General features: G+C 38.0%; 1 protein-coding gene across 5 annotated transcripts; it reads right to left on the bottom strand.

The window, feature by feature from the left end:
- Window positions 1–1334: 1334 nt before the first annotated feature.
- Window positions 1335–27870, bottom strand: LOC101208657 (DNA-binding protein BIN4). 5 transcript variants are annotated; one of them, XM_004147278.2, is made up of 13 exons: window positions 27619–27870; window positions 27049–27189; window positions 24885–25020; window positions 24532–24593; window positions 24036–24330; window positions 23790–23866; window positions 23651–23704; window positions 23230–23347; window positions 2534–2580; window positions 2325–2351; window positions 2041–2116; window positions 1832–1965; window positions 1335–1749 (listed from the first exon to the last, which is right to left on the bottom strand). In XM_004147278.2, the coding sequence occupies exons 2-13, from the start codon at window positions 27094–27096 to the stop codon at window positions 1648–1650; spliced, it is 1176 nt and encodes a 391-aa protein (XP_004147326.1). In that variant the 5' UTR covers window positions 27097–27189; window positions 27619–27870; the 3' UTR covers window positions 1335–1647. The 5 variants fall into 5 exon arrangements, with proteins under 5 accessions (XP_004147326.1, XP_031736566.1, XP_011649447.1 ...); XM_031880706.1 differs by having other exon boundaries at window positions 2564–2580; window positions 27049–27211; XM_011651145.2 differs by having other exon boundaries at window positions 27049–27211.
- Window positions 27871–27958: the final 88 nt, after the last annotated feature.

Genomic DNA, 27958 nt, shown 5'->3' on the forward strand with positions numbered 1-27958 from the left:
TAATAAAGAATCTTTAACTCATATAGCTTAATTTACGGTATAATTTTACAACAAAAACACAATTGATCAAATTTTATATAAATGTACTAAATTGATCACAATATTACACAAAAATAAGCTTAATTTACATATATGCTCATTAGGTAGTTTTTCCAAGCAATATACATATTATATTAATATAACAAATAGGAAAGTTCTTTGACAGTTTTCTCACTTTCCATATTCAACTAAATCATTGTCCTTTCGACAGTCAAGGAAGTGATTCGAGTTTTTGGTTTTCGACTGTGAAGTTGAAGCGTTTAAACGATTTCGACGGTGAAGATTTTATAAAACGATCGACTAGTTCATCTATTTTCCGACGGCCGAAATATACAAAGTTAGCTTGTATATATTCTATACACAGTTTGCATTTGGTACATATATTAGAGATTTTAGTTTGAATAGGCAACATAATCTAATATGTGATTTTGCATGTGTTATATCTTAGGGTTTATTGAGGTATCAGATTGAACAATAAGTATTTTAGGAACATCACACGAGGGTTTTTCATAACGAGGGTTTTCATATGGATATTGGGTATATCTGAAATTTTCTTTGGGTATACGTTGAACGTTCTAGTTGTTGAGCAAATGCAAAAAGATAATTTTTTTAGACATACTCTTATTATAGATTATTATAAAGTATAATTGTAAATAATATATGATATATATCATATAAAACATAAACTAAAAGTATTATATCTCACGAATAATATATAAAACTAATATAAATGTAAATAAGATGTGATATATATATAATAAATCACATATACAAACTATTATATAATGCGATAATATTATAAAACTAGTATAATCATAAATAATATATAGTATATATTTATAAAATCAGATCAGAATAACATTAAAATAAGTGGTATATTGTTAATATATACTTATGATATACTCAGAATGAACTAATCATTATTTTAAATTTATTATTTTAGTTCGTTCAAAATTGATTAAAATTTTATATTATATAATTTTTTTGCTAAACTATTTATTTAGGTTAGATATTTACATGATAATGTAATTGAATTTAATTTGAATCAACATCATTTAAGACAAACAAATTAAATAAGAAGTAATATTTCAAATCAAATTTTAACAACACATGCTTAATAAAATCTTATTAATTTACACACGAAATTTAAGTCATAATGTTGATGTTTCATAATTATTTTGTATATATTTTAATGAATGTTATATATTTTAATAAATTTTATATATTTATCTTTTATATAATTAAATTATTTTAAACTAAAAAATTAAGCGAAAATATTAGAAAAAATAACAAAATAACGAGAAACAACAAATGATTATCAAACGCATTTGTGGTTCTGTTTGGTTTTTTCAAGAAACATAAAATGATAATAGTCATCAAATATGGTCTATTTATTGTTTTTAAAACATAAGAAACTAAGAACTAGAAAGAAAGAATATGAAATAGAAAAGAAAAAAAACTTTATAAAAAAGGCTCTAAACTTCTAGTCAGAGAGGTGAACCGGAGAAAGAAAATGTTGTTTCAAGCAGGTTGGCTAAAGCCCCCATTTGCCTCTTACATTCAGACAAAAGGACTTTCCCTTTTCAGGGCAAACAAAGATTTCGAACTTCATTTCTTGCTTTTTGCATTTTTAGTTTTAGAACCTTGAACTTTCTTCCTTGTTTTCTTCGGAGCCTGCAGCCTTCCTCCAGTTTTAACACGCTTCCGCCCCTAAAATGACATTTCCAGAGCATAAGCATGAACGAAAGATGGATTGTTAAGATACTACATGCAATTGGACGTAGGAACATACTGATGATTTCTCGGCTTTGTTTTTGGATTTTGTGTTGAGCCCTTCTACCGGCTCATTTTGGTCAGCTGGAGAAGCAGCTTTAGTTATTTTCTCAGCGTCGTCTTCAGAATCAAACGAGAATCCATCTAATGTGCCTACAGATGCAAAACATAGAATGAGCACAGAAACAAGCAACTTTGAAAAATTCAGAGAAATAGAAAGCAACTCACCTTCAACCATAGTTTCAGCCTCATCAACTTTGGACAGTGCCTTCAACTGAATGAAATCGTTCATGATAGATTCTATCTGATCAAGTAACATACGTCCAACAAGTCATGACTTCTATGGCAGTTCTAGGACATTGTACTAAAAAAATAACGCAAACCAAAACAAAACAAAGGGGAGTGCTTAAAATTTAAAACGAAGTGACCATCCAAAAACAGAATTGATAGTAGAAATTTCCAGTACTATATTATCATTAATATAAAATATAATAGTTGAATAAAAGAGCGACCTTAGCCTCTGACTGACCAAAGCTAACCTGGAAAAGATAAAATCTACATCAGCAAAACCAGAAGGAAATTTCTTAAATAATTCAATTTGGAACAATAAAAAGGCAATGAGAAAAAAGGCCTTTCATTTCAACGTTACTTTCAAGTACTGAGCTACTAATAATAATAAATGGATTCATTGGAGGGATCAGTTAAGTGGAGAGTCACATACGATGCAAAATGTCCTTGAAGGAACTATTACCGCTCTGTAAAGTGTGCCTGAAACAGAGAACCATAGACAAATAATTACCCCACAACTACTAGACATACAAATGTCTTTGAAATAGTCCAACATGATCAGAAAGAATGGTAAGAGAAAGTCAAACATTAACCACTAAACAAGGGAAAACAAACATTGGCAGATATGAATGTTAGAATTAGGGTGCTGGTTGTCTGTTGAGAGTCCAACGGTTTTGTAGTCTTTTATGCTGCCAGAATTAATTTTTATTCTTTTAGTTAAGCTTTTATTACCTATAAATTAATGCTCCTATGTCTCATCAATGATAAAAATAATAAGAACGATTTGCACCGTGGTTTTTCTCTCTGAACTAGGGTTTTCACGTAAAACTTGCATTTATTCTGTCTCTACTTGTAATATGGTATTAGAGCTTGATATTGACCGAACCTTAGACAACACAACTATTGATGGAAACCAATAAGGGGAGTCAGCCACTGGTAACAGCGCAGCTGCTGCCACCATCGATGCGCTGCCATGGATAAGTGGTTTCGTCACCTTCAGACAACGCCGGCCAACATGATTCTGTCACCCTTTCTGTTGTTTGCATCTTCACGTGCCGCTCACGTGTCGTCGTTGAGGACCCCGGATAAGCCCATCCGGTTAAGATCATACCGGCCAATCCTTCTTTGCCACCCTTGTCTTCATCCACGACCTATAATGTACTCCACGTGCTGGCACCTAATTTTGTCCAACAACCACTGCTTCTATAGTCAAATCTATATGTGCTATCACCCACTGATTCTGCTGCAAACCCTAGTTATCATCCCGAGATTGGGAATCCTCAAATTCACTCAACATTTGGAACTGGTGAATCTTCGACACATTCCAACCCTAACGTTCAAGTTTATGATGAAACACTCGAATTCCCAATGTGAAATACTGGAAAGAAAGTACTTACTATATTAATAGGAAATAAGAAGTTACAATATGATAAACGGATTGGCTAAGGTACCAATTCGTAAACTCTACTCTCCCTCTCTGTTATCCTTTCTCTCAAGAATACACAAAAATTTTCTTCCCAAAAAGCATACCCTCTCTATTCTCCTCTGTTCTATTTATTCTACTTTTCCCACTCACTGTGGTCCCCCCTAGGTTGTTCCATCCTCCACTATCTTCTTGTCCTTCTTTTCCTTCCAATCCTTCCTTCTACAATACTGGTACATTATCGGAGGTCTAACAGTTTCTTCTTCGGGTATAGCTCACCAGCAACTGGAAGGGCTTCGACAGCAGATTGCAGAAATTGAGGCTACCTTATGGGAGACATTCAAAACTCCCGATCATGGCCTTCATACACCTTTACCGATGTATTTTGAGAATTTGGTAACCTCATTCCTTACTTTATCCTCTTCTTATGTGATTAATGCAATCTACGGAAAAAATTGAACGACAATAACTATTTCTTAAGGTCTCAGTAAGGGAAAATGGTTCTTGAAGGACGGGATAAATTTGATTTTCTGATACAGGAAATACCTCATCCTCCATTGAGAGACCCACATGAACGGTACTAGAAGGGAGAGGACTTTCTTCTTCGATCCACATTGATCAATAGTACGAAACCACAAATTGGCAAATCCTTACTATACACTACAACTGCTAAGGATATTTGGGACACAACCCAAAAACTATATTCCAAACGTTAGAATGCCACTTATCTATACACACTACGGAAACAGGTTCATGAATGCAAGCAAGGAACCATGGATGTCACATCCTTTTTCAGCAAGCTCTCTCTTATCTCACAGGAAATGAACCTATGCAAAGTGTTGGAATTCTTTCCTATTTTTCTAGGCTTTTTCCTTGTTAGAATCCTAGAATAATTATGGAAAGATTATGGGAATGTATTCCTTATTTTCCTAAATCTTTCCCTTTTTTATTCCATTGTGTACTCTATTTATTCTCCCATGTACCTATTGTTTTATTCATTAGAAAATAATAACAACAAACAATCGTGGTTTTTCTCCCGGTACTCGGGTTTCCACGTAAATTGGTGTGAACTCGTTGTCTCTCTTTTCAATATGGTATCAGAGCGGGACAATGAAAACACCCTAGAAACCCAAAAAAACCAAACCACTTATGAAAATCAAACAGAAGGGACAGCCATCAATTTTAGTGCTGCCGTAGCTGCTGCCATCGATGCTCGGATGAGTGCTGCCATGGACGAATTATTAAGCCGGCTACAGAAAACGTCCGAAAATAATTTTTCGTCATTACCGCAGTCCGTCCGCGCCGTCACCGGACCACCACACGCCGCCGCCGGACCACCACGCGCCTGGTTTTCTTCCTCAGACGGCGCCGACCATCCCATCTGTCCAACCCTTTTCTTCGTCCGCGGCCTATATTGCTCCCCACGCCCCGATTTATGTTCTGCCATCTAATTCCAATCGGCTACCACCGCTTCTGCCGTCAAATCTGTATGGCCAGCCACCCAATGATCCTAGCTACCATCCCGATGTTAAAAACTCTCAAATTCACTCAACATTTGAGGTTGGTGAATCTTCGGCATATTCCAACCGTAACGTGCAAGCTTCCTCGGGAATAGTTCATCAACAATTGGAAGGGCTTCGACAACAGATAGCAGCACTTGAGGCTACCTTAGGGACGACATCCACTCTACCGATGTATTCTGAGAATCCGGTAAACTCGTTCCCTAATGTATCCTCTCCTTATGTGACTAATACGGTGGCTCAGTCTTCCATGTATCATCTTTCAGGAGAAAAGTTGAATGGCAACAACTATTTCTCATGGTCTCAGTCAGTAAAGATGGTCCTCGAAGGACGACAAAAATTTAGCTTTCTGACAGGGGAAATACCTCGCCCCCTACCGGGCGACCCACATGAACGATATTGGAAGGCAGAAGACTCTATTCTTCGATCCATATTGATCAATAGTATGGAACCTCAAATTGGCAAGCCGTTATTGTTTGCTGCAACAGCCAAGGATATTTGGGACACAGCCCAGACACTTTACTCAAAACGTCAGAATGCCTCTCGTCTATACACGCTGAGAAAGCAAGTTCATGAATGCAAGCAAGGAACCATGGATGTCACATCCTTTTTCAATAAGCTTTCTCTTATATGGCAAGAAATGGACCTATGCAGAGAACTAGTCTGGCGTGATCCCACTGATGGTGTACAGTACTCGAGAATTGAAGAGAATGACAGGATTTATGACTTTCTTGCTGGTCTTAATCCTAAGTTTGATGTAGTTCGAGGGCGTATACTAGGTCAAAGACCGATTCCCTCCCTGATGGAAGTTTGCTCTGAAATCCGCCTCGAGGAAGATCGCACAAGTGCTATGAATATTTCCGCAACCCCTACTATTGACTCTGCTGCTTTTAGTGCAAGATCTTCTAACAGTAGCAGTGACAAGCATAATGGAAAACCAATTCCTGTCTGCGAGCATTGCAAAAAACAATGGCATACCAAAGAACAATGTTGGAAGTTACATGGTCGTCCCCCAGGAAGTAAGAAACGCCCTTCCAACGACAAACAGAACACAGGGCGGGCGTATGTGAGTGAGTCTGCTGAACCTCCTCAACAATCCGATCCACACAAAAACCAAACTGATCTCAGTCTTGCCACTTTAGGTGCCATTGTCCAATCAGGTATACCTCATTCCTTCGGTCTTGTTAGTATTGATGGGAAGAACCCCTGGATTCTGGATTCTGGTGCCACAGATCATTTGACTGGGTCCTCTGAACATTTTGTATCTTACATTCCTTGTGTTGGGAACGAGACAATTAGAATTGCAGATGGCTCCTTGGCCCCCATTGCTGGAAAGGGGAAGATTTCTCCTTGTGCAGGGCTCTCCTTACATAATGTTTTGCATGTGCCCAAACTATCTTATAATTTGCTTTCGATAAGCAAGATCACTCATGAGTTAAACTGCAAAGCAATATTCTTACCTGATTCTGTCTCTTTTCAGGACTTGAGCTCGGGGAGGATGATTGGCACTGCCCGGCATAGTAGGGGACTCTACCTCCTTGATGACGATACCTCTTCTAGTAGCATTCCTAGGACTAGTCTCTTATCTTCCTATTTCACTACTTCTGAACAAGATTGTATGTTGTGGCATTTTCGTTTAGGCCACCCTAATTTTCAATATATGAAACATTTATTTCCACATCTCTTCTCTAAAGTTGAGATGACTACCTTATCTTGTGATGTGTGTATTCAGGCCAAACAACATCGAGTCTCTTTTCCCTCACAACCATACAAACCAACCCAACCCTTCACTCTTGTTCATAGTGATGTCTGGGGACCATCCAAGATAACAACCTCATCTGGAAAACGGTGGTTCGTAACCTTCATTGATGATCATACCCGTCTTACCTGGGTCTACCTTATCACTGATAAATCTGAGGTTTCCTCTATGTTTCAAAATTTCTATCACACCATTGAAACACAATTCCATCAAAAAATTGCTATTCTTCGGAGTGATAATGGTCGGGAATTCCAAAACCATAACCTTAGTGAATTTCTTGCTTCCAAGGGGATTGTTCATCAAAACTCGTGCGCCTACACTCCTCAACAAAATGGAGTGGCCGAGCGAAAAAACCGTCACCTTCTGGAAGTAGCCCGTTCCCTTATGCTTTCTACTTCCCTTCCTTCATACTTGTGGGGAGATGCTATTCTTACAGCAGCTCATTTAATCAATAGAATGCCTTCTCGTATTCTTCATCTTCAAACTCCCTTAGATTGTCTTAAGGAGTCCTACCCATCGACTCGTCATGTTTCTGAGGTTCCTCTTCGTGTGTTTGGGTGTACCGCTTATGTCCATAATTTTGGCCCTAATCAAACCAAATTTACCCCTCGGGCTCAGGCATGTGTGTTTGTTGGGTATCCCCCTCACCAGCGTGGTTATAAATGTTTTCACCCACCATCCAGAAAATACTTTGTCACTATGGATGTTACTTTCTGTGAGGATCGACCCTACTTTCCCGTTAGCCATCTTCAGGGGGAGAGTGTGAGTGAAGAGTCTAACAACACCTTTGAATTCATCGAACCCACTCCTAGTGTCGTGTCTAACATCATTCCTCATTCCATAGTCCTACCCACAAACCAAGTCCCCTGGAAAACGTACTACAGGAGGAATCACAAAAAGGAAGTCGGTTCCCCTACTAGTCAGCCGCCGGCTCCAGTCCAAGACTCTGAACCTCCTCGAGATCAAGGTATGGAAAACCCTACTGAACCCTGTACTAAGAATATGATAAGTGAGAATGACAGGTCTAATGTTGCTGTTCTTGAAAACGTGGAAGAAAAGGACAGTGGTGATGAGATTGAGGTCAGAATAGAAACCCGTAATAATGAAGCGGAACAGGGTCATACAGGAAAATCAGATGAGTATGATTCCTCTCTTGACATTCCCATTGCTCTGAGAAAAGGCACCAGGTCTTGTACTAAACACCCCATTTGCAATTATGTTTCCTACGATAATCTCTCTCCTCAGTTCAGAGCTTTTACAGCAAGCCTTGACTCTACCATAATACCAAAAGATATCTACACTGCTTTAAAGTATCCTGAATGGAAGAATGCTGTCATGGAAGAGATGAAAGCTCTTGAAAAGAATAGTACTTGGGACATTTGTACTCTACCTAAGGGACACAAAACTGTGGGATGCAAATGGGTGTTCTCTCTCAAATACAAAGCTGATGGTACTCTTGACAGACACAAGGCAAGGTTAGTTGCGAAGGGATTTACTCAAACCTATGGTATTGACTATTCAGAAACTTTTTCTCCAGTTGCTAAGTTGAATACTATTAGAGTTTTGTTATCTGTTGCTGTGAACAAAGATTGGCCTCTATATCAGCTGGATGTTAAGAATGCCTTTTTGAATGGAGACCTCGTAGAGGAAGTCTACATGAGCCCTCCGCCTGGATTTGAAGCCCAGTTTGGTCAGCATGTGTGTAAACTCCAGAAATCTATATATGGTCTGAAACAGTCTCCCAGAGCATTTGACAGATTCACTACCTTTGTCAAGTCCCAAGGGTACAGGCAGGGACACTCTGATCATACTTTATTTACAAAGGTTTCCAAAACAGGAAAGATTGCTGTTCTAATAGTTTATGTGGATGACATTGTTTTGACTGGAGATGATCAGGCAGAAATCAGTCAACTAAAAAGCAGAGAATGGGCGATGAGTTTGAAATCAAGGATTTGGGAAATTTGAAATATTTCCTTGGAATGGAGGTGGCCAGATCTAAAGAAGGTATCTCCGTATCTCAAAGAAAATACATCCTTGATTTGTTAACCGAGACAGGTATGTTAGGATGTCGTCCCACTGACACTCCTATTGAATTCAACTGCAAACTAGGAAACTCTGATGATCAAGTTCCAGTTGATAAAGAACAGTATCAACGCCTCGTGGGTAAATTAATTTACTTATCTCATACTCGTCCTGATATTTCCTTTGCTGTGAGTGTTGTCAGCCAGTTTATGCAGACCCCTAATGAGGAACACATGAAAGCTGTCAACAGAATCTTGAGATACTTAAAATCAACACCTGGTAAAGGGCTGATGTTTAGAAAAACAGACAGAAAGACCATTGAGGCATACACTGACTCGGATTGGGCAGGATCTGTTGTTGACAGAAAATCTACCTCTGGTTATTGTACCTTTGTTTGGGGCAATCTTGTAACTTGGAGGAGTAAGAAGCAAAGTGTTGTGGCCAGGAGCAGCGCTGAGGCTGAATACAGAGCTATGAGTTTAGGAATATGTGAGGAAATTTGGCTTCAGAAAGTTTTGACAGATCTTCATCAGGAATGTGAGACACCATTGAAGCTTTTCTGTGATAATAAAGCCGCTATTAGTATTGCTAACAACCCTGTTCAACATGATAGAACTAAACATGTTGAGATTGATCGACATTTTATCAAAGAAAAACTTGACAGTGGGAGCATATGCATTCCGTACATCCCTTCGAGTCAACAGGTTGCTGATGTTCTTACCAAAGGGCTTCTCAGACCAAACTTCGACTTTTGCGTTAGCAAGTTGGGCCTCATTGATATTTACGTCCCAACTTGAGGGGGAGTGTTGGAATTCTTTCCTTTTTTTCTAGGCTTTTTCCTTGTTAGAATCCTAGAATAATTATGGAAAGATTATGGGAATGTATTCCTTATTTTCCTAAATCTTTTCCTTTTTTATTCCATTGTGTACTCTATTTATTCTCCCCTGTACCTATTGTTTTATTCATTAGAAAATAATAACAACAAACAATCGTGGTTTTTCTCCCGGTACTCGGGTTTCCACGTAAATTGGTGTGAACTCGTTGTCTCTCTTTTCAATAGTTTTTTTAGTTTTGTTGTATTGGCTAGATCCTACTCTTATTGTAATAGGTCGGATTTTGTTCTCATTGTTGCAATAGGTTAGTCTTAATGGGATATGATGTTTTGGTACTAAGGGGGTGTCAACCTAGTTGAGATATCCGGGTGCACCTTCTAATCCCTATTATTCTTCTTTTTTCGCTTGTTTGGACTTCTTTGTTTAACTCATTGTACAATTCTCTTGTCCATTGAGCTCTTATTATTATTAATAAAGAAGTTTGTCTCCGTTTCAAAGAAAACAAATATAATTTATTGTGTTAAATAGAAGAAATGCACATGCATACCTTAATGCAAGGAGACATACATAAAAGTGAAGGCAAACATAGCAAAATGTGATAAATTCAAACAAAATAAATTAAACAGAAACAGAATCTTCATTGAAACAGTGAAAAAATATTGTCCTCACCCTACAACATTTGTATGCCAAGGAAACTCATAAAAAATTAATTTCTAAGTAGGTGGCCACGATGGATTGGAACTCATAACCTCTTGGTTAGTTAATGAGGCTAGTGATGGTGTGCAATACTCTATAATTGAAGAGAATGACAAAATTTATGACTTTCTTACTCGTCTTAACCCTAAGTTTGATGTAGTTCGCGAGCGTATACTAGGCCAAAGGCCGATTCCCTCCTTAATGGAGGCCTATTATGAAATCTGCTTGGAGGAGGATCATACAATAGCATACCAAGGAGCAAGGTTGGAAGTTATATGGTTGTCCCCCAGGCGGTAAGAAACGCTCTCTCAATGACAAACAGAACACAGGGAAGACGTATGTGAGTGAGTCTGTTGGACCTTCTCAACCACCTGATCCACTTGGAAACCAGACCGATCCTAGTCCCACTACTCTAGACGTCATTGTTCAATTATGTATACCTCAATCCTTGAGTATCAATAGTGTTGATGGAGGTTTGGATTCTGGATTATGACGCCACATACCATTTGACTGGTTCCTCTTAACATTTTGTGTCCTATATTCCATGTGCTAGTAATGAAACAATCAGAGTTGCATATAATTCCTTGGCCCCCATTGTTGGGAAGGGGAAGGTTTCTCCGTGTGCAGTGCTCTCCTTACATAATGTCTTGAGCTTGGGGATAAATTACACCTAAGTTAAACTGCAAAATAATATTCTTACCTGATTCTGTTTCTTTTCAGAACTTGAGCTTGGGGAGGATGATTAGCACTGCTCGACATAGTAGGGGACTCTACCTCCTTGATGATGATGCCTCTTCTAGTAACATTTCTAGGACCACCCTTTTATCTTCGTATCTTACTACTTCTGAACAAGATTGTATGTTGTGGCATTTTTGTTTAGGTCACCCTTATTTTAAATATACGAAACGTTTATTTTCTCATCTTTTCTCTAAAATTGTTGTGTTTGTGACGTATGTATTCGAGCAAAAAAGCATCGGGTTTCTTTTCCTTCACAACCTTAAAAACCAACTCACCCTTTCACACCTATTCATAGTGATGCCTAGAGACCATCCAAGACAAGCACCTCATTTGGGAAATTGTCGTTTGTAACCTTTATTGATGATCATACTCGTCTTACTTGGGTCTTTCTCATCTCCAACAAATCTGAGGTCAACTCCATCTTCTGAGACTTTTATCACATCATAAAACGCAGTTCAATGCAAAGATTCCTCTTTTATGGAGTGACAATGGTCGTGAGTTCCAAATTCACACCCTAGATGAGATGTTCTTCTCCAAATGGATTGTCCATCAAAGTTCATGTGCTTACACCACCAACAAAATGGGCTAGTCGAGCACAAAAACCGTCATCTTTTAGAAGTAGCTCGTTCTCTTATGTTGTTTGCTTCCCTTTTTTTCTATCTCTGTGGTGATGTTCTCACTGTAACCTATCTTATCAACATGATGCCTTCTCATGTCTTACATCTCCAGACCCCTTTAGAGTGTCTTAAAGACTCATATCCCTTTGGTCTCTACCTGTCTCATTTTTATGTTCCTCTTCGAGTATTCGGGTGCATAGCCTATGTTCATAACCATCGCCCTAACTCAACTAAATTTATCCCTCGGGCTTAGGTATGTGTTTTTGTTGATTACCCTCTGCACCAACGAAGCTATAAATGCTTTCATTCGTCTTCTCGTAAGTACTCTATCCCCATGGATGTCACCTTTCTTGAGAATCCTCCTTTCTTTCTCGTTTGCCTACTTCAGGGAGAGAGTGAGAGTAAAGAGTCTAACCGGGTGATTTCCTTAGAATCTACCAATCCTACTTTTGTTACCCTACCTAGCCCAGATCCTCACAACACGATCCTACCTACGAACCAAGTTCCTTGGAAAACCTACTAGGAGAAATCTTAGAAAGGAAGTTGGGTCTCCTACTATTCAGTCGGCTCCTTACGAGATCAAGGTATGACTAATTCTATTGACTCACATATTGACACTAAAATGAGTGAAAGTGACAGGTCCAAAACAACTATTCTTGAAAATATAGGTGAATAGGGTAGTGTTGATACTGAAGTCATTTCAAATTGAAAGGGCAGTGATGATGGGAATGAGGTCATTGCAAAAGTTACTGAGAATGAAATTAGGGAGGATCCTTCAGAAAATAACAATAAGTATGATCCGTTTCTTGATTTGCCTATTGCACCAAGGAAGGACACCAGGTTTTACATAAAGCACTCTATTGCTAACTATGTTTCTTATAAGAACCTATCTCCTCAATTCAGAGACTTTACAACCAATCTTGATTTTACTACAATACCCAAGAATATCTATGTTGCTTTTGAATACCCAGAGTGTAAAAATGTTGTCATTGAAGAAATCAGAGCCCAAGAAAAGAACAAGACTTGGGAGCTCTGCACTCTCCCTCAGGGACATAAAACTATGGAATGCAAATAGGTGTTTTGCTATCAAGTACAAAGCAGATGGTACTCTTGACAGACATAAGACCAAGTTAGTTGCAAAAGGGTTCACTCAGATTTACAAGGTTGACTACCCTCAGACTTTCTCTCATGTTGCAAATTTAAACACTATTAGGGCCTTGTTGTCTATTGTTGTGAATAAAGACTGACCTCTAATGTGATGTTAAGAACACGTTCCTAAATGGGGATTTAGAAGAGGAAGTGAATATGAGTCCTCCACCAGGATTCAAAGCCCAGTTTGACCATCATGTTTGTAAACTTCGAAAGTCCTTGTATGGATTGAAACAGTCACCTAGAGCTTGGTTTGACACATTTACCACATTCATCAAGTCTCAAGGGTACACTCTAGGGCACTCTGATCACACTTTGTTCACAAAAGTCTCTAAGTGGGAAAATTACATTTTTGATAGTTTCTATTGATGACATTGTTTTATCTGAAGATGACACCAATGAAATCCTCCAACTAAAACAGAAGATGGGGGAAGAGTTTAAAATCAAAGACTTGGAGAATCTAAAATACTTCCTTGGGATGGAAATTGCTAGATCTAGAGAGGGCATCTCTGTATCCCAAAGAAAATCACCTTTGATTTGTTAACTGAGATAGGTATGTTAGATTATCGTCCCACTGATACACCTATTGAGTTCAATGCCAAACTCAAGAATACAAGTGACAGAGTTCTGATTGGCAGAGAGAAATATCAATGCCTGGTGAGAAAACTGATTTATTTATCTCACACTAGGCTGACATCTCATATGTTGTGAGTATTGTTAGTCAGTTCATGCAGACTCCTAACGAGAACACATGGAGGTAGTGAACAAAATTCTGAGGTATTTAAAAGCAACTTCTGGTAAGGTGTTGAGATTTAGAAAAACTGACAAAAGCTGTATTGAGGCCCATACAGATTCTGATTGGGAAGAGTCTATTGTTGATAGAAAATCTATCTATGGGTACTATACTTTTGTGTGGGCAATCTCGTTGCTTGGAGAAGTAAGAAGCAAGGGGCCAGAAGCAGTTTTGAAGCTAAGTACAGGGCCATGAATTTGAGAATTTGTGAGGAAATTTGGCTCCATAAGGTGTTATCTAATCTTCGTCAAGACTATAAGGTGCCTATGAAACTTTTCTGCGATAATAAGTCGGCTATCAGCCAATAACCTGGTTATGATAGAACTAAACATATGGAGATTGATAAATACTTTATCAAAGAGAAATTGGACAGTGGTAGCATATGCATTCCTTACATATCTTCAAGCCAACAAATTGTTGATATTCCCACAAAAAGGCTTCTCAGACAGAGCTTCGAGTCTTGTGTTAGCAAGTTGGGTCTTTTTGACATATACGGTCCAACTCGAGGGGGAGTGTTAGAATTAACAGGGTTGTTGTATGTTGAAAGCCCAAGGGTTTTTAAGTCTTTTAAGTTCCCCTAATTATCTTTAATTTTTTTAGTTAGGCTTCTAATGCCTATAAATTAATGCTCCTCTGTATCATCGATTCATAGTGATATAAGAAAGATTTGAACCGTGGTTTTTCTCCCTGAACTAGGGTTTCCACGTAAATTTGTGTTTGTTTTTCGTCTCTACTTGCAATCAAGTAAAATGAGAGATAAATCCTGCTTCTCTAATTAAGATATACAAATCATACAAGTTACGTCTTAAAACTTCTAATCAACCACGTGTTATATGATTTTTTTAAGATAAGAAATACTTCATTGAATAAATGAAGTATCGGGTCACCTACTATATATTTAATATACGTTCATAATGCAAACAAAATGGAAAACCAAATACAGAAGTATACCTGAACATTTTTTAAACGGAAACATGCCTCTTTATTTATTAAATGAGACTTAAGCTCAAAATACAAGAGTGTTATACTAAGAGCAAGAAAATAGTGAAGATTTCACTCAATGACTACAACAAAAGCTAAACTTAGGAAAACAAAGGAAAGCTAATAATCGAATTCCAACATAAAAATTTAAGCTAAATAGAACCAACGGAAGAAATCTAAATACAAAGTGTAACGAAATATCTCTCCCATAAGGAACCCATTTGAATCTAAAGACTTGCAAAAAGATGCAATCGGCAGCCTCGTAGCTATCATGCCACAGTAGTCCAAAAACCAGAAGGCTCGAAAAAGCCCTTCAAAAAATCAGCATCAGCATAGAGGCTTTACTTGCCACCCACATGAAGAGAAAACCCAGAAAGACTGAAGTTGGGCCAAAATTTGAAATAATACATTTAGAGCTGAAGAATCATATTATAATAAATCCACAAGCAACTACTATTGAGTTTAAATGATTTGGCATTTCGCAAGACTGGGACAGGAGCAAGTTGCAGAAGGTAAATTAGCATATTTTGGCTCTTCCGCGCATTGAAACAGAGCATTGAGATATGTTTCTAGAGGGTCAAAAAAAAAATTCTCTTAAGCTCTGTTGACCTATCCAATTGCTCAACTTCCTCACTACTAATGTTGAAAGGAGAGCTGAAAGAATACTTGCCCTTCTTGCTAGAGTGAATGAGAAGGGTTTTACCTGAAGAGATCCTAAAAAATTTTACCTTCGAATTAGGCAGAGAATTCAAAGTACTTAAAAGAGTAGGGTGAGGATGATGAGAAACTGACTTAGATGAATGGGTTGGGGCATGAATTTGGTGCAACTTACTTCCAATAAATTAGAGACAGCTTGTGGTTGCTGGGATGGACTGATGATTAAGAATGGGTACGTTTTTCCTCTAGCAAATCAGGTACTCAATCTTGAATTATTTGGGCTTTTAAGAATCGTTTAGCCAAAATCTTCTTTGGTTTTTTCTTCCAGATGAAATACTTCGCAGAGTGAGGGAAGAACTTAGAACATCTCTGTCCTTTCAAATTTACTTTGGAACCTGACTTTGCTGAGGAATAAAGAGAAGAAGAGGAGAGGAAACTGAAGATGAAGGGTTGAGATGACTTTGCTGAGGATTTTCCACTGACATAAGAAGTAAAATATATTTCTTTGAAAAAGTACCAGCCAAATTAATCAGAGAGTTTAACTTCTTGTTCAAAGGGTCGGAGGAGAGTGGATCGACAAAAGAAAGGCTACTGACTGGTTGAAGTGACTTTCCAGAAGGCACAACCGAAATTAACTCTTTCTTCATTAAAAGATCCTCTTCAGCTTCCTCTTTCTTGTTCCTTTCAAAACTAAAATTCTTAATCTCTCCTCCTTAAATATGGCTCTTCGAATCCCGTAGACGCGTTCATACTACTTTCCTTGGAGTCCAAATTTAAATTCACTATCACTTCAATGAAGACAATCGGCACCAACCCTGGCGAGGCAAAATTCTGGCGGGCACCTTGTTTCAAAGCATCAAAGGGGTTTCTTGTACATGAAGGAATTTTTTGGATTGATCTTAGATATTCCACCCCCTCCGAGAAGAATGAATCTTCAACGACTCCTTCATCTTTCAAAGCCTGGTTTAATCTCATCAAGTCAAGTGGGATTGAAAAATCCTCTAATGACAAACGGCCCTCGGTTAATGGAGGAGGGCTCGATCGTGTCAAAAACACCAAAGTGTAAGAAAAAATTCCCTCAATTGAAGTCTATTATTTCTAATGTTGCTGGGATGAAACCACATATAAATATAAGCGTCTAATTGGAAGTTTTTTATTTTAATCCATCCTCCAAAGCCATCAATAACTAATGGTCTGCTATGTTTGCTTTTGCTCCATTTCTCAAACTTTAAATGAAGAGTATCCATTACTTGCCATAACTCTTCTTTTCCAACGAACTCTTCTAGAGAACCTTCAGCCAATTTAATCAAAGCATTCTCTGCAAACAATGGATTAATGATTACTTTTTATTGAAAAAGGTACTCCAAGGTTTTTCTAATCAAATAATCCATAGATTATCGAAGTCTTCGTTAAAAAATTTTGGATTTTTTTATCACCCAATGCCAAGTTGCACTCTGAAATTCTGAGATCAGAACAGGGGAAGAGTGTTCTATTTTACCAATTCCTGGATAGAGGATCCATTAAGCTTCATCGTTTCAGCATAACTTGCCCCTGGTGACTCAAAGGAAAGCTACAAGGAGGTCTAAAGATGTTTTCTGTACCAAATTGATAGACCTCCGATAGTCTACCAGTACACTAGGAGGAAGAAATAGAATAATAAGTTAGAAGTTAGTTAGACGAGCACATGTTAAGCACGTGGTTAATTAGTAGAATAATAAGTTAGTAGTTAGATGGCCACATGTTGAGCACGTGGTTAATTAGTAATCAATTAGACGTGCACTAGGGTAGCACGTGGAGGTTAGGAACGGGGGGGGAGCAGTTACGGAGATTTGAATATATTGAATGGGCGGGAGAGTGAGTTAGGTTTTGTGTGAGTGGAATCTTGCCGCTGTTCATCCTTGAAAGTTAGGGTAACAGAAGAGCGTTTTTTTACATTGTAACCATAGAACCATCTCGTTCTATATTCAATAACAAGTAGTAAATTCGTACCAATTGGATTCCATCACAAATCAAATAATCATGCTTCACCAAGAAACTTCTCAGCATTTTGTGAAAGGATTTTCAACCTGTCGAGAGACACTCGAACAAATACGAATGAAGGACAATTCTTTGTTCCTCTTTGATAGACCCCCAATTATACACCAGTACAGTAGAAGGAAGAAGAAGCAAGGTTAATCGCACGTGCTAGGGAGAATAGCCTTAGTTTTAATATTGTTAGTAGATGCTCCATAATAAAATAATAGAGCATAAGTAGGAGTTTGTTATGGAGTTAGTTAGAGTATAAATAGGAGTTGGGTATGGAGTATAAATAGGGGTATGTTGGGAGGGAGAAGGGTGAAGAATTAAGACTGCAATATTCCTTGAAAGGGAGGAAGGGCAAGGGGTTAGGGTTCTATATTTTTTTCTTCTTTTTTACTGCTTGATATTGTAATTCCGTTGCATATATCAATAAATAGAAACACTGAATTATCAGTGTTCTATCAAATTGGTATCAGAGCACTGTCGAATCTGGGCAAGGAGAAAACCATGGTTAACACGCGATCAGAAGAGAGAATGGAAGCTTACGATCAGGAAATGTTGCTGATAAAGAAAGAAGTGAGTAAAATTCCAGCGATCGAAGAAAGCTTAACAGCGATCAGTCATCAAACTGAAAAGACGCATCAAATGCTGATGATACTCATGGATTCCATTGCGAAAGAACGGACGACAACCAGTGAGAAGTTGGCAGACTACGGCGCACAAGAAACTGGAGGCAGAAAAAGTAATGAAGGAGAGAGTTCGACAAGTAGGAGAGGTGAGAACGAAACAAAGGAGAGGAGGACTGAGGACGAAGAGGGTGCGAATGAGAGAGACAAATTTAAGAAGGTCGAAATGCCAGTATTCAATGGCGAGGATCCGGATTCGTGGTTGTTCCGCGCCGACCGGTACTTCCAAATTCACAAACTGAGTGATGCAGAGAAGGTTTTGGTGGCGACCATCAGTTTTGAAGGTCCATCACAATCTTAAGGAGAGATTGCTGATGCGGTTTCGATCGTCGAGAGAAGGATCCATCTGTGGGCAATTCTTAAGGATTAAACAGCAGACCACAGTGGAGGAATATCGCAATGAGTTTGATAGGTTGATGGCACCACTCGCCGACCTGCAAGATCGTGTGGTAGAGGAGACGTTTATGAATGGACTGTTCCCGTGGATCAAAGCTGAGGTAGTTTTTTGTAAACCGGTTGGTTTGGCCGAGATGATGCACGCAGCTCAACTCATGGAGAATCGGGAGATCATTCGCAAGGAGGCGAACCTAAACGGCTATGCCAAGGGTAAATACCCCCCTCCAAACTCTTCAATCATCAGGAGTAGTGCAGCGATGAACCACAGTGAGGACAAAGGAAATACTATATTTCCAATACGGACGGTGACATTAAGAACAACGGCTGGAGAAGTTAAGAAAGAAGGCCCGACGAAGAGACTACCCGATGCAGAATTTCAAGCCCAAAAAGAGAAAGGACTTTGCTTTCGCTGTAATGAAAAGTACTTTCATGGACACCGATGTAAAGGAAGGGAGCAAAGGGAACTAAGAATGTATGTGGTGAAGGAGGATGAGGAATATGAAATTGTGGAGGAAGCGGAATGGGATGAGACAGAATTGAACTGTGTCGAGATAAATCCAGAAGATCAGGCTATCGTTGAACTTTCCATAAATTCAGTGGTTGGGCTGACGAATCCCAAAACGATGAAGGTGAGAGGAAAGATTAAGGATAGAGAAGTAATTATCCTAATAGATTGTGGAGCAACCCATAACTTCATCTCGGACAAGGTGGTGCAGGAACTGAGTTTACCGACGAAGACTACTTCACACTATGGAGTGATTTTGGGCTCGGGTGCAGCTGTGAAGGGGAAAGGAATTTGTGAAGGCATCGAGCTAGAACTGGAGGGATGGAAAGTGGAAGCAAACTTCTTACCACTTGAGTTGGGAGGAGTAGATGGAGTACTGGGAATGCAGTGGTTGTATTCATTGGGCGTGACGGAAGTGGATTGGAAAAACTTGACCATGACTTTTCTACACAACGGGAAGAAAGTGAAAATCAAAGGAGACCCCAGCTTAACCAAAGCCATGGTTGGCCTCAAGAATATGATTAAGTCATGGAGGAATTCTGACCAAGGATTCTTAATTGAGTGCCGAGCAATGGAGACAATGTATGAGCCCTCAGGAGATAATGGAATTGAGGAAGTACTAACGGTGGACGAGGCAGTTTCAGATGTCCTGAAGAAATTCGAAGGATGTTTTTACATGACCGGAGACTCTACCTCCACGAAGAAGTATTGAGCATCATATCTATATGAAACAAGGAACTGACCTGGTAAATGTGAGGTCGTATCGCTATGGATACCAACAAAAGGCAGAGATGGAGAGATTGGTGGAAGAGATGCTGAGTTCAGGGGTTATTCGCCCAAGTAATAGCCCATATTCCAGCCCGGTTCTGTTAGTACGGAAGAAGGATGGAAGCTGGAGATTCTGCGTAGATTATAGAGTCTTAAACAGCGTGACTATACCCGATAAGTTTCCCATTCCAGTTATTGAGGAGTTATTCGACGAGTTGAATGGAGCTAGATGGTTTTCAAAGATTGACTTGAAAGCTGGGTATCATCAAATTAGGATGGCAAGTGGAGATATCGAAAAGACAGCATTTCGTACACACGAAGGACATTATGAATTCTTAGTCATGCCCTTCGGATTAACTAATGCCCCCTCAACTTTCCAATCTTTGATGAACACGGTATTTAAGCCATATCTAAGGAAGTTCAAATTGGTGTTCTTCGATGATATTTTGATCTATAGCGAAAACTTAGAGGTACATCTCACACATCTTGGACTAGCACTGGAAATCCTAAGAAGAAACAAACTTTATGCTAATCGAAAGAAGTGTAGCTTTGCACAAGAACGCGTGGATTACCTAGGCCACATCATATCAGCTCAAGGAGTTGAGGTCGATCCGGAAAAGATAAGAGCAATTAAAGAATGGCCTACACCTACAAATATAAGAGAAGTTCGCAGGTTCCTGGGCTTGACAGGATATTACCGAAAGTTCGTCCAACATTATGGATCAATGGCAGCTCCTTTAACTCAGTTAGTGAAGAAAGGAGGGTTCAATTGGACTGACGATTCAGAAGAAGCTTTTCAAAGGCTGCAACAAGCGATGATGACCCTACCAGTCTTAGCATTGCCAGATTTCAGTAGCACCTTTGAATTGGAAACGGATGCATCGGGGTATGGCATAGGAGCTGTGTTAATGCAAGCCAATAAACCGATTGCCTACTTCAGCCACACCTTGGCAGTAAGGGACAGAGTAAAGCCAGTCTATGAAAGAGAATTAATGGCCGTAGTCATGGCTGTACAGAGATGGAGACCGTATTTACTCGGGAAATCATTCATAGTAAGGACTGATCAGAAATCATTGAAGTTTTTACTAGAGCAGAGAGTAATTCAACCTCAGTACCAAAAGTGGGTAGCCAAGCTATTGGGATACTCTTTTGAAGTACAATACAAACCAGGACTAGAGAATAAAGCCGCTGACGCCCTATCCCGTGTACCTCCAGCGATTCAATTCAGTAGCTTAACGGCACCAGCATTAATAGACTTATTAGTAGTCAAGAAGGAAGTGGAAGAAGATATCAGACTTCGCAAAGTATGGGATGAACTACAATCAGGGGAGGAGAATACTGAAAGAAAATTTTCTATTAGACACGGAATGCTAAGGTACAAGGACAGGTTGGTGTTATCTCAGTCATCAGCTTTGATTCCAGCCATACTGTATACTTATCATGATTCTGTGATAGGTGGACATTCTGGTTTTCTAAGAACTTATAAGAGAATTACTGGAGAGTTATATTGGGCCGGAATGAAAACTGACATCAAAAGGTACTGTGATGAATGTCTTATTTGTCAGAAGAATAAATCCTTGGCTTTAACCCCGGCTGGGCTATTACTGCCATTGGAAGTTCCCACCAACATTTGGAGTGATATCTCAATGGACTTCATTGAGGGGTTGCCGAAATCAGGTGGCTTTGAAACTATATTTGTAGTGGTCGATAGGTTCAGCAAATATGGTCATTTCCTTGCCCTCAAACATCCTTTCACAGCGAAAACTGTAGCAGAAATATTTGTTAAAGAAATTGTGCGTCTACACGGATTTCCTAAATCCATCGTATCGGATAGAGATAAGGTATTTGTGAGCAGTTTTTGGAAAGGAATGTTCAAATTGGCTGGCACTAAATTAAATAGAAGCACGGCATATCACCCACAAACAGATGGTCAGACAGAAGTGGTCAACAGGAGCGTGCAAACATATTTAAGATGTTTCTGTAGTGAGAAACCGAAGGAATGGGCAAAATGGCTACACTGGGCGGAGTATTGGTACAATACCACCTTCCACCGGTCATTGGGAATCACTCCTTTTCAGGCTGTATACGGTCGCACACCCCCTCCGTTAATATACTATGGGGATCAAAGCACATCTAACTTCCTGTTAGATGAACAACTCAAGGCAAGGGATGAAGTCTTGGAAGTATTGAAGGAACACCTTCGAGTGGCTCAAGATAAAATGAAAAAGAATGCAGATTTGAAGAGAAGAGATGTGGAATACAAGGTTGGTGACATGGTGTTTTTAAAAATTAGGCCATACAGGCAATCTTCCTTGCGTAAGAAAAAGAATGAGAAACTGTCCCCAAAGTTTTTTGGGCCATTTGAAGTTACAGAACGAATAGGACTGGTAGCATACAAGCTCCAACTACCGGAATCGTCATGTATTCACCCAGTCTTTCATGTCTCGCAACTAAGAAAGATGGTGGGAAATCACACCATGTTGAAACCAGAAGAAATGGCCTGTTTAAATGAAAACTATGAGTGGTTGGCTATTCCGGAGGAGATATATGGGTATTCGAAGAACAAGGAAGGAATGTGGGAGGTACTGATTAAATGGCAAGGGCTACCACCTCAGGATGCATCTTGGGAGGAGTATGAAGAATTTCAGAAGAAATTTCCGAATTTTCACCTTGAGGACAAGGTGCATTTGGAAAGGGAATGTAATGATAGACCCCCAATTATACACCAGTACAGTAGAAGGAAGAAGAAGCAAGGTTAATCGCACGTGCTAGGGAGAATAGCCTTAGTTTTAATATTGTTAGTAGATGCTCCATAATAAAATAATAGAGCATAAGTAGGAGTTTGTTATGAGAGTTAGTTAGAGTATAAATAGGAGTTGGGTATGGAGTATAAATAGGGGTCTGTTGGGAGGGAGAAGGGTGAAGAATTAAGACTGCAATATTCCTTGAAAGGGAGGAAGGGCAAGGGGTTAGGGTTCTATATTTTTTTCTTCTTTTTTACTGCTTGATATTGTAATTCCGTTGCATATATCAATAAATAGAAACACTGAATTATCAGTGTTCTATCACTCTTCTAGGCTACAAACCTCATAACTCAACCTACTTTTGACAAAAAAAAAATTAAAAGCTTTGTACTTCCAAACTCATCAAACCTATTTCAAAGAAGAAAATCATTCTTGGGGCCACGCAAGAATTCTGAAATCTCCTTCAAGAACCATCTAAGTTGAGTGTCTAACAACGTCAAGATCTTTATGAGCTTCCATGTCTTCAATATGAACGCATTCCTTGTCGGACCAAATACAGTAAAGAGCATTCGCTACTTTGCAGCTTTCTACTTCCATTATCTCCAAAACCAAGTTGGCACTTAACAAGGATGGACGAGAAGAACAGGCTTTAGAGGCTCACCGGAGAAGAAAGAGAGAACAATGGAAGAGGAAAAGGGGCCAGAGTGTGGTTAGGGAGGGGAGAGGAGAGAAAAACTTTACATTCAGCTAAAACATAACTTTGGGGTTTTAAGTATACTTGAACTTTTGGTGCCAAAACATAGCATATTTGGATGAAACTTACCTTTCAGATCTAGGCAAAGTTCATTTTTTGCAGATGAGGAATCTGAAACAACAACACGTCCTACAGCACCCATGTCACCGCTCAAATCTATTGAAGTTCCTTCACACTCAACAAGCGCCTGCATAAGATAAGACAGTAGCTTTCAAAATCTCTATTCGATATTCTTTCTCTACTTCCCCTTCCCTCAAAAACCTGAATTAGAATGATGCATGCTGTTATTGCTTTGATTAAAGGATTTAAGAAACTAAAAAAGTAGTACACTAGGTCCATGCAGTTCTTGAACTCTCATCTCTTTTCACTCTAGGAAGCCACCTATTTCTCTTCCACGTTATGTCACTATATATATATACAACCCAGAATGTATTAAAGTCCAAATCAAGACAAAAGGAGGCTGCTAAAAGATCATTTATTGCAAAATTACCTTCAACCTATGGGCTTTGTCAGACAACACCAATGGCAACCTTGAGGAGGAAACCTGTAAATTGAATTTTGCTAAGGCAAATGACTGAACAAAGAGTGTAATGAACTATAGCCATCTTTCTTTTAGCATTAAATCTTACAGGAGGTCCGATGCAATCATCCAATGCATCCTTCTCTAAAATTTCCACATCACCATTTCTTACATGGCCTTCAGATCCTGAATGGATGGAAGATTTTCAGAAAATATTCTAAAACAAAATCATACATAGCAGGAAACACCTTTCATGCAGAGAACAAGATTAAGGCTCCAGTAATTTAATGCACTCTCTATAAGTCACTAAAGTTTCTACCTTTTAATGTTATGTACTATTATACTACTTTCTCACCTTCCATCGTAGAACCACCTTTATTTGTACCAGAATTCATTATATTCTCTTTTGCTGAAGTGCAAACTTCGGATTTGACCTTTTTTTTGGGAGACATTTCATTTGATACTTTCCTTGATTTAGATTTTCCCTCCGTGAATCTGCGACCTGCATTTTCATCCTTCCTTCTCCCTTGGATCTCAGATGTTGCAAGTTCAGCTAATTCTTCATGATAACTGTAATCCTCCTTAATAAAATTATTATCTGAACATGACTCTGAATCCAATGATAACATCCAAACAGAGTGCTTTGAGTTCTGATAAATGAAAATAAGATTCTTCCATCAGCAAACTAGATTTTACTACAAATACTTCAAACTAGAATATGAATAAGCTATGCCTACCAACTCATATATGTATAATTCTCGAAATAAGTAAGATGAAGGTTGCTAACTTACTAATGTCCTTAATAATATACACACTCACAAAAGTAAAAATCAAGAGGTAAAGTCTCTCACTTCATGACCTGTATGTCTGTCGAGTTTCACTTCCTTCGCCAAATTATGGTTGCCACAATCCCCTGCAATAAAACAATATGACAATAAAGTTATCCAGCCAGAAAGCATATATAGTATCATTAGAGATGATAATCCAAGTCCTAGTAGCAGTCAGGATTCAAGAAAAAGGTGAAATTGTAAGTCGTTCAAGCTTTCGTGGTTGAAAATCAACGGTGTAACACAAAAATAGAACCCAAAGCCATTTAAAATATGACTTCTCTCTTGCCTTTAATCTCATTTCCTCTTGTGTGCAGGACTATGTTCACGTTCCTACTAGAAAAGAACATAAAGTTTCAAGTTTAACTTCAGCATACCTTGAATCTGATCTCCATCTAAATCCTGTGTAGTTTTATGTGAAGACGGATCCCTTTGATCAATTGCATTGTCCATTGATGAGCTACCATTCTTTGAAGATCCAGAATTAGAGGATAGAGCAACACCAGTTGGTGCCTATTCAACAAAGTAAATTGTTCTCTTTGGCATCAATAACTTTGAAAGCGATATCTCAAAGTGCAAGATTAATATAATAGATGAAGACATACATTAGTTAATAACTCAATAGTCATTTCCTCGCAATCTCAGACCTCCGAAGACAATTTAAATTTAATACAAACTGTAGAAGGTAAATCATGACTGCAAACTTGTATCTTTTTCTTTTTCTTTTTGGTTGTGGGGTGTGTGGAAGAGCTTGTATCTTAAATTGTTCAAAGGACGATCTTTTAGCTTATTCAATTAAGTTTTGTTTTGTTTTGGTACAAAGAGAAAACCTACAGTTTCAGTCTATTTCAGTGAAATTTGAGACCACTATACAGAATCATTTGTGAAAGAAAAAAAAGCATCAAGGACTCCAATCAAAATAAATATACAAAAAATTGTTGGGAGAAGGCAAGGATGAAAAGAAAAAAAGTTATAGATGAGAGAGAGTGTATATGTAACTGGAAATTAATGTGTAATATTGAACATTCCAAGTTTGAGGAACAATCAAAACACAATTTTATTTCAGATTGTCATAAAATGAATGGTTTTCCTCTTTTTACGACCAACTGTTTTGATTGTTTTTGGAGAAAATAACTATGATACCACTCACAACAGAAGATCCTTTGGAAAAGCAAGAATGTAGAGTTGAAATTTCTGGGCAAGGTTTTTGAAGTTTATATTGCTTTATGATCTGATTTGGTTAATATAGTTGTAAAGAAGTTAGTCAATTAAGTTATATTGTTATGAGGCAGTTGATTAATCTTTTATTTCTCAAGCCTTTTATTTAAGCGAGTTAACATCACTCTCTTTCGAACTAAAGGACAAAGTTGCACAATTTATTGTCGATCCTGTTTAAATGTACAAGAGAGCTAACATCAACCTAGAAATCTATTCTAAATACCCCAATAAAATACACTAACCAACAGATTGGCAGTTTATTATATTATGGCTAAATTATTGAAAATATCTGATTTTCGTACTTTGTTTAAAAAAGACCTCTAAACTTTCAAAAGCCTTGTTAATACCTTAACTTTCAAAAAGAAAATCAAAATATGCTTACCATTAGCTTTTGATAAAAATGGTTAGTACTTTGAGTCAAAAAATAGCCTTAAACTTTCAAAAGTTTCATAAATACTTTTAAACTTGAAAAAAATATAGAAAAAAATCCAACAATTAGTTTTAGTACCTTTTTAAAAATACCTCTGAAGATTAAGGGTATTTTTTCACATTTTTCATAAGTGTCTGGGCCAGCTTACACACACTTGAACTAATCTCGCAGAGCAACCCGCTTGACCCTACAACATTTAGGTGTCAAGGACACCAGTAGAATATTAAATTCTAGGTAGGTGACCACCATGGATTAAACTCGTGACTCCTTAGTCCTTTGGTCTTTTTTTATGTTCCCGCTACCACTAAGTCAGCCCATGACGGTTAAGATTAAGAGTATTAATGCAACATTTTGAAGTATCAAAGTAACTATATTTAACCATAACTTAAACTCATGTTACTTCTCAAGTTTTTCCCTATATTAACTATACATAATGCTTTTGAAAGTTCTTAGATATTTTTTAAATAAAAGTATATTTCACGGATATTTTCTATTATTTAAACAACTAAACTCATGTTATTTCTCAAGTTTTTCTATTTATCCATTCTTAACATACCACTAAATTATAAAAACATTTTTAAAAATAACAAAATAAACTAAAATATTTATAACATATAGCAAGATTTTGGATTCTATTGATGATAGGCACTGATAGACTTCTATCGGTGTCTATCAATATATCTAATAGAAGCATATCAATGTCTATCATTGATAGAATCTGAAATTTTGCTATATTTTGTAACTTTTTTGTCAAATTTGTCATTTTTGACAATTTCCCTAGATTATATTACAATCACATTGTTAAGTATACATAGGTAAAGAACTTAAAAAACTAAAATCCCCCTAGATTGTTCTATAATCGTGAAACAAAACCGTCAAGTAGACAAAATTACTTGGAAAGATCGCATCCAATCTGGAGACTGTTCTCTCGAACTGCTCATTTGAGCTTTCGTACAGATTCAGAAGTATTTTGATCCTTCACTGCACAAGCAGCTAACCAACGTCCTTGCCTTAAAGATCCACACCTCTCTCACCTGGTAAATGAAAAACAAAGTTCTTTCCCAAGATTCTCCTTAGATCTTTTTACAAGATAAAAAATTCACAACTTGTCCTATCAAATAAAGGATGCGCATGCTGAGAGCAGAAATAGTTTCCTAGAGTGCATAATGTTTAATGAATGCAAATGTTATTATACAAAATAATTTTCATAATTTAATTCTTCATCTATAGATACAAATACTTGCCCTCCAATCACAGTAGAACCTACAGTTTAGAGCAACTGTCTTTTTTATTTATTTCTCATTTTCAATAACCTTTCCGTTAAAAAAAATTTAATCAAGTTTTTGTTTTATTTTTTACAATTTACAGAAGAAAAAATTGCAGACATTAGTATAGAACAAATTACACATTTCTATTTATTATTCAATAGAAAAAGAAAGACCAAAAGCACAAGAGAAATTTACCAATTAAGAAGCACAAATATACGAAGAAGATGAATGCAGTGGGGCGTCAGGCGTGAAGTCAACGAAGAAGCGAAAGGCTGAAGGCAACGAAGAAGGCCCGCAGCGCCCTTGGGTGCACGCCGGATTGCCGGTCGGTCGTCGGAGAGAAGAAAATGAGAGGGAAAGACGAAGGAAGAAGACCCAGTTGGGGAAAGGAAAGATGGTTTGGTTTTTATTTTTTGCTTTAGTTTTTGGGCTCTCGAGCCTTGTGTGAGTACTGAAGTTATTATATAAATTTGGAAAGTAGATTATTTTAGTACGAAAATGTAATAAAAAAATATATTATCTAAAATAGTAAAAT

This window comes from Cucumis sativus, chromosome 2 (assembly GCF_000004075.3).
Source record: "Cucumis sativus cultivar 9930 chromosome 2, Cucumber_9930_V3, whole genome shotgun sequence".
Lineage (NCBI taxonomy): Eukaryota > Viridiplantae > Streptophyta > Magnoliopsida > Cucurbitales > Cucurbitaceae > Cucumis > Cucumis sativus.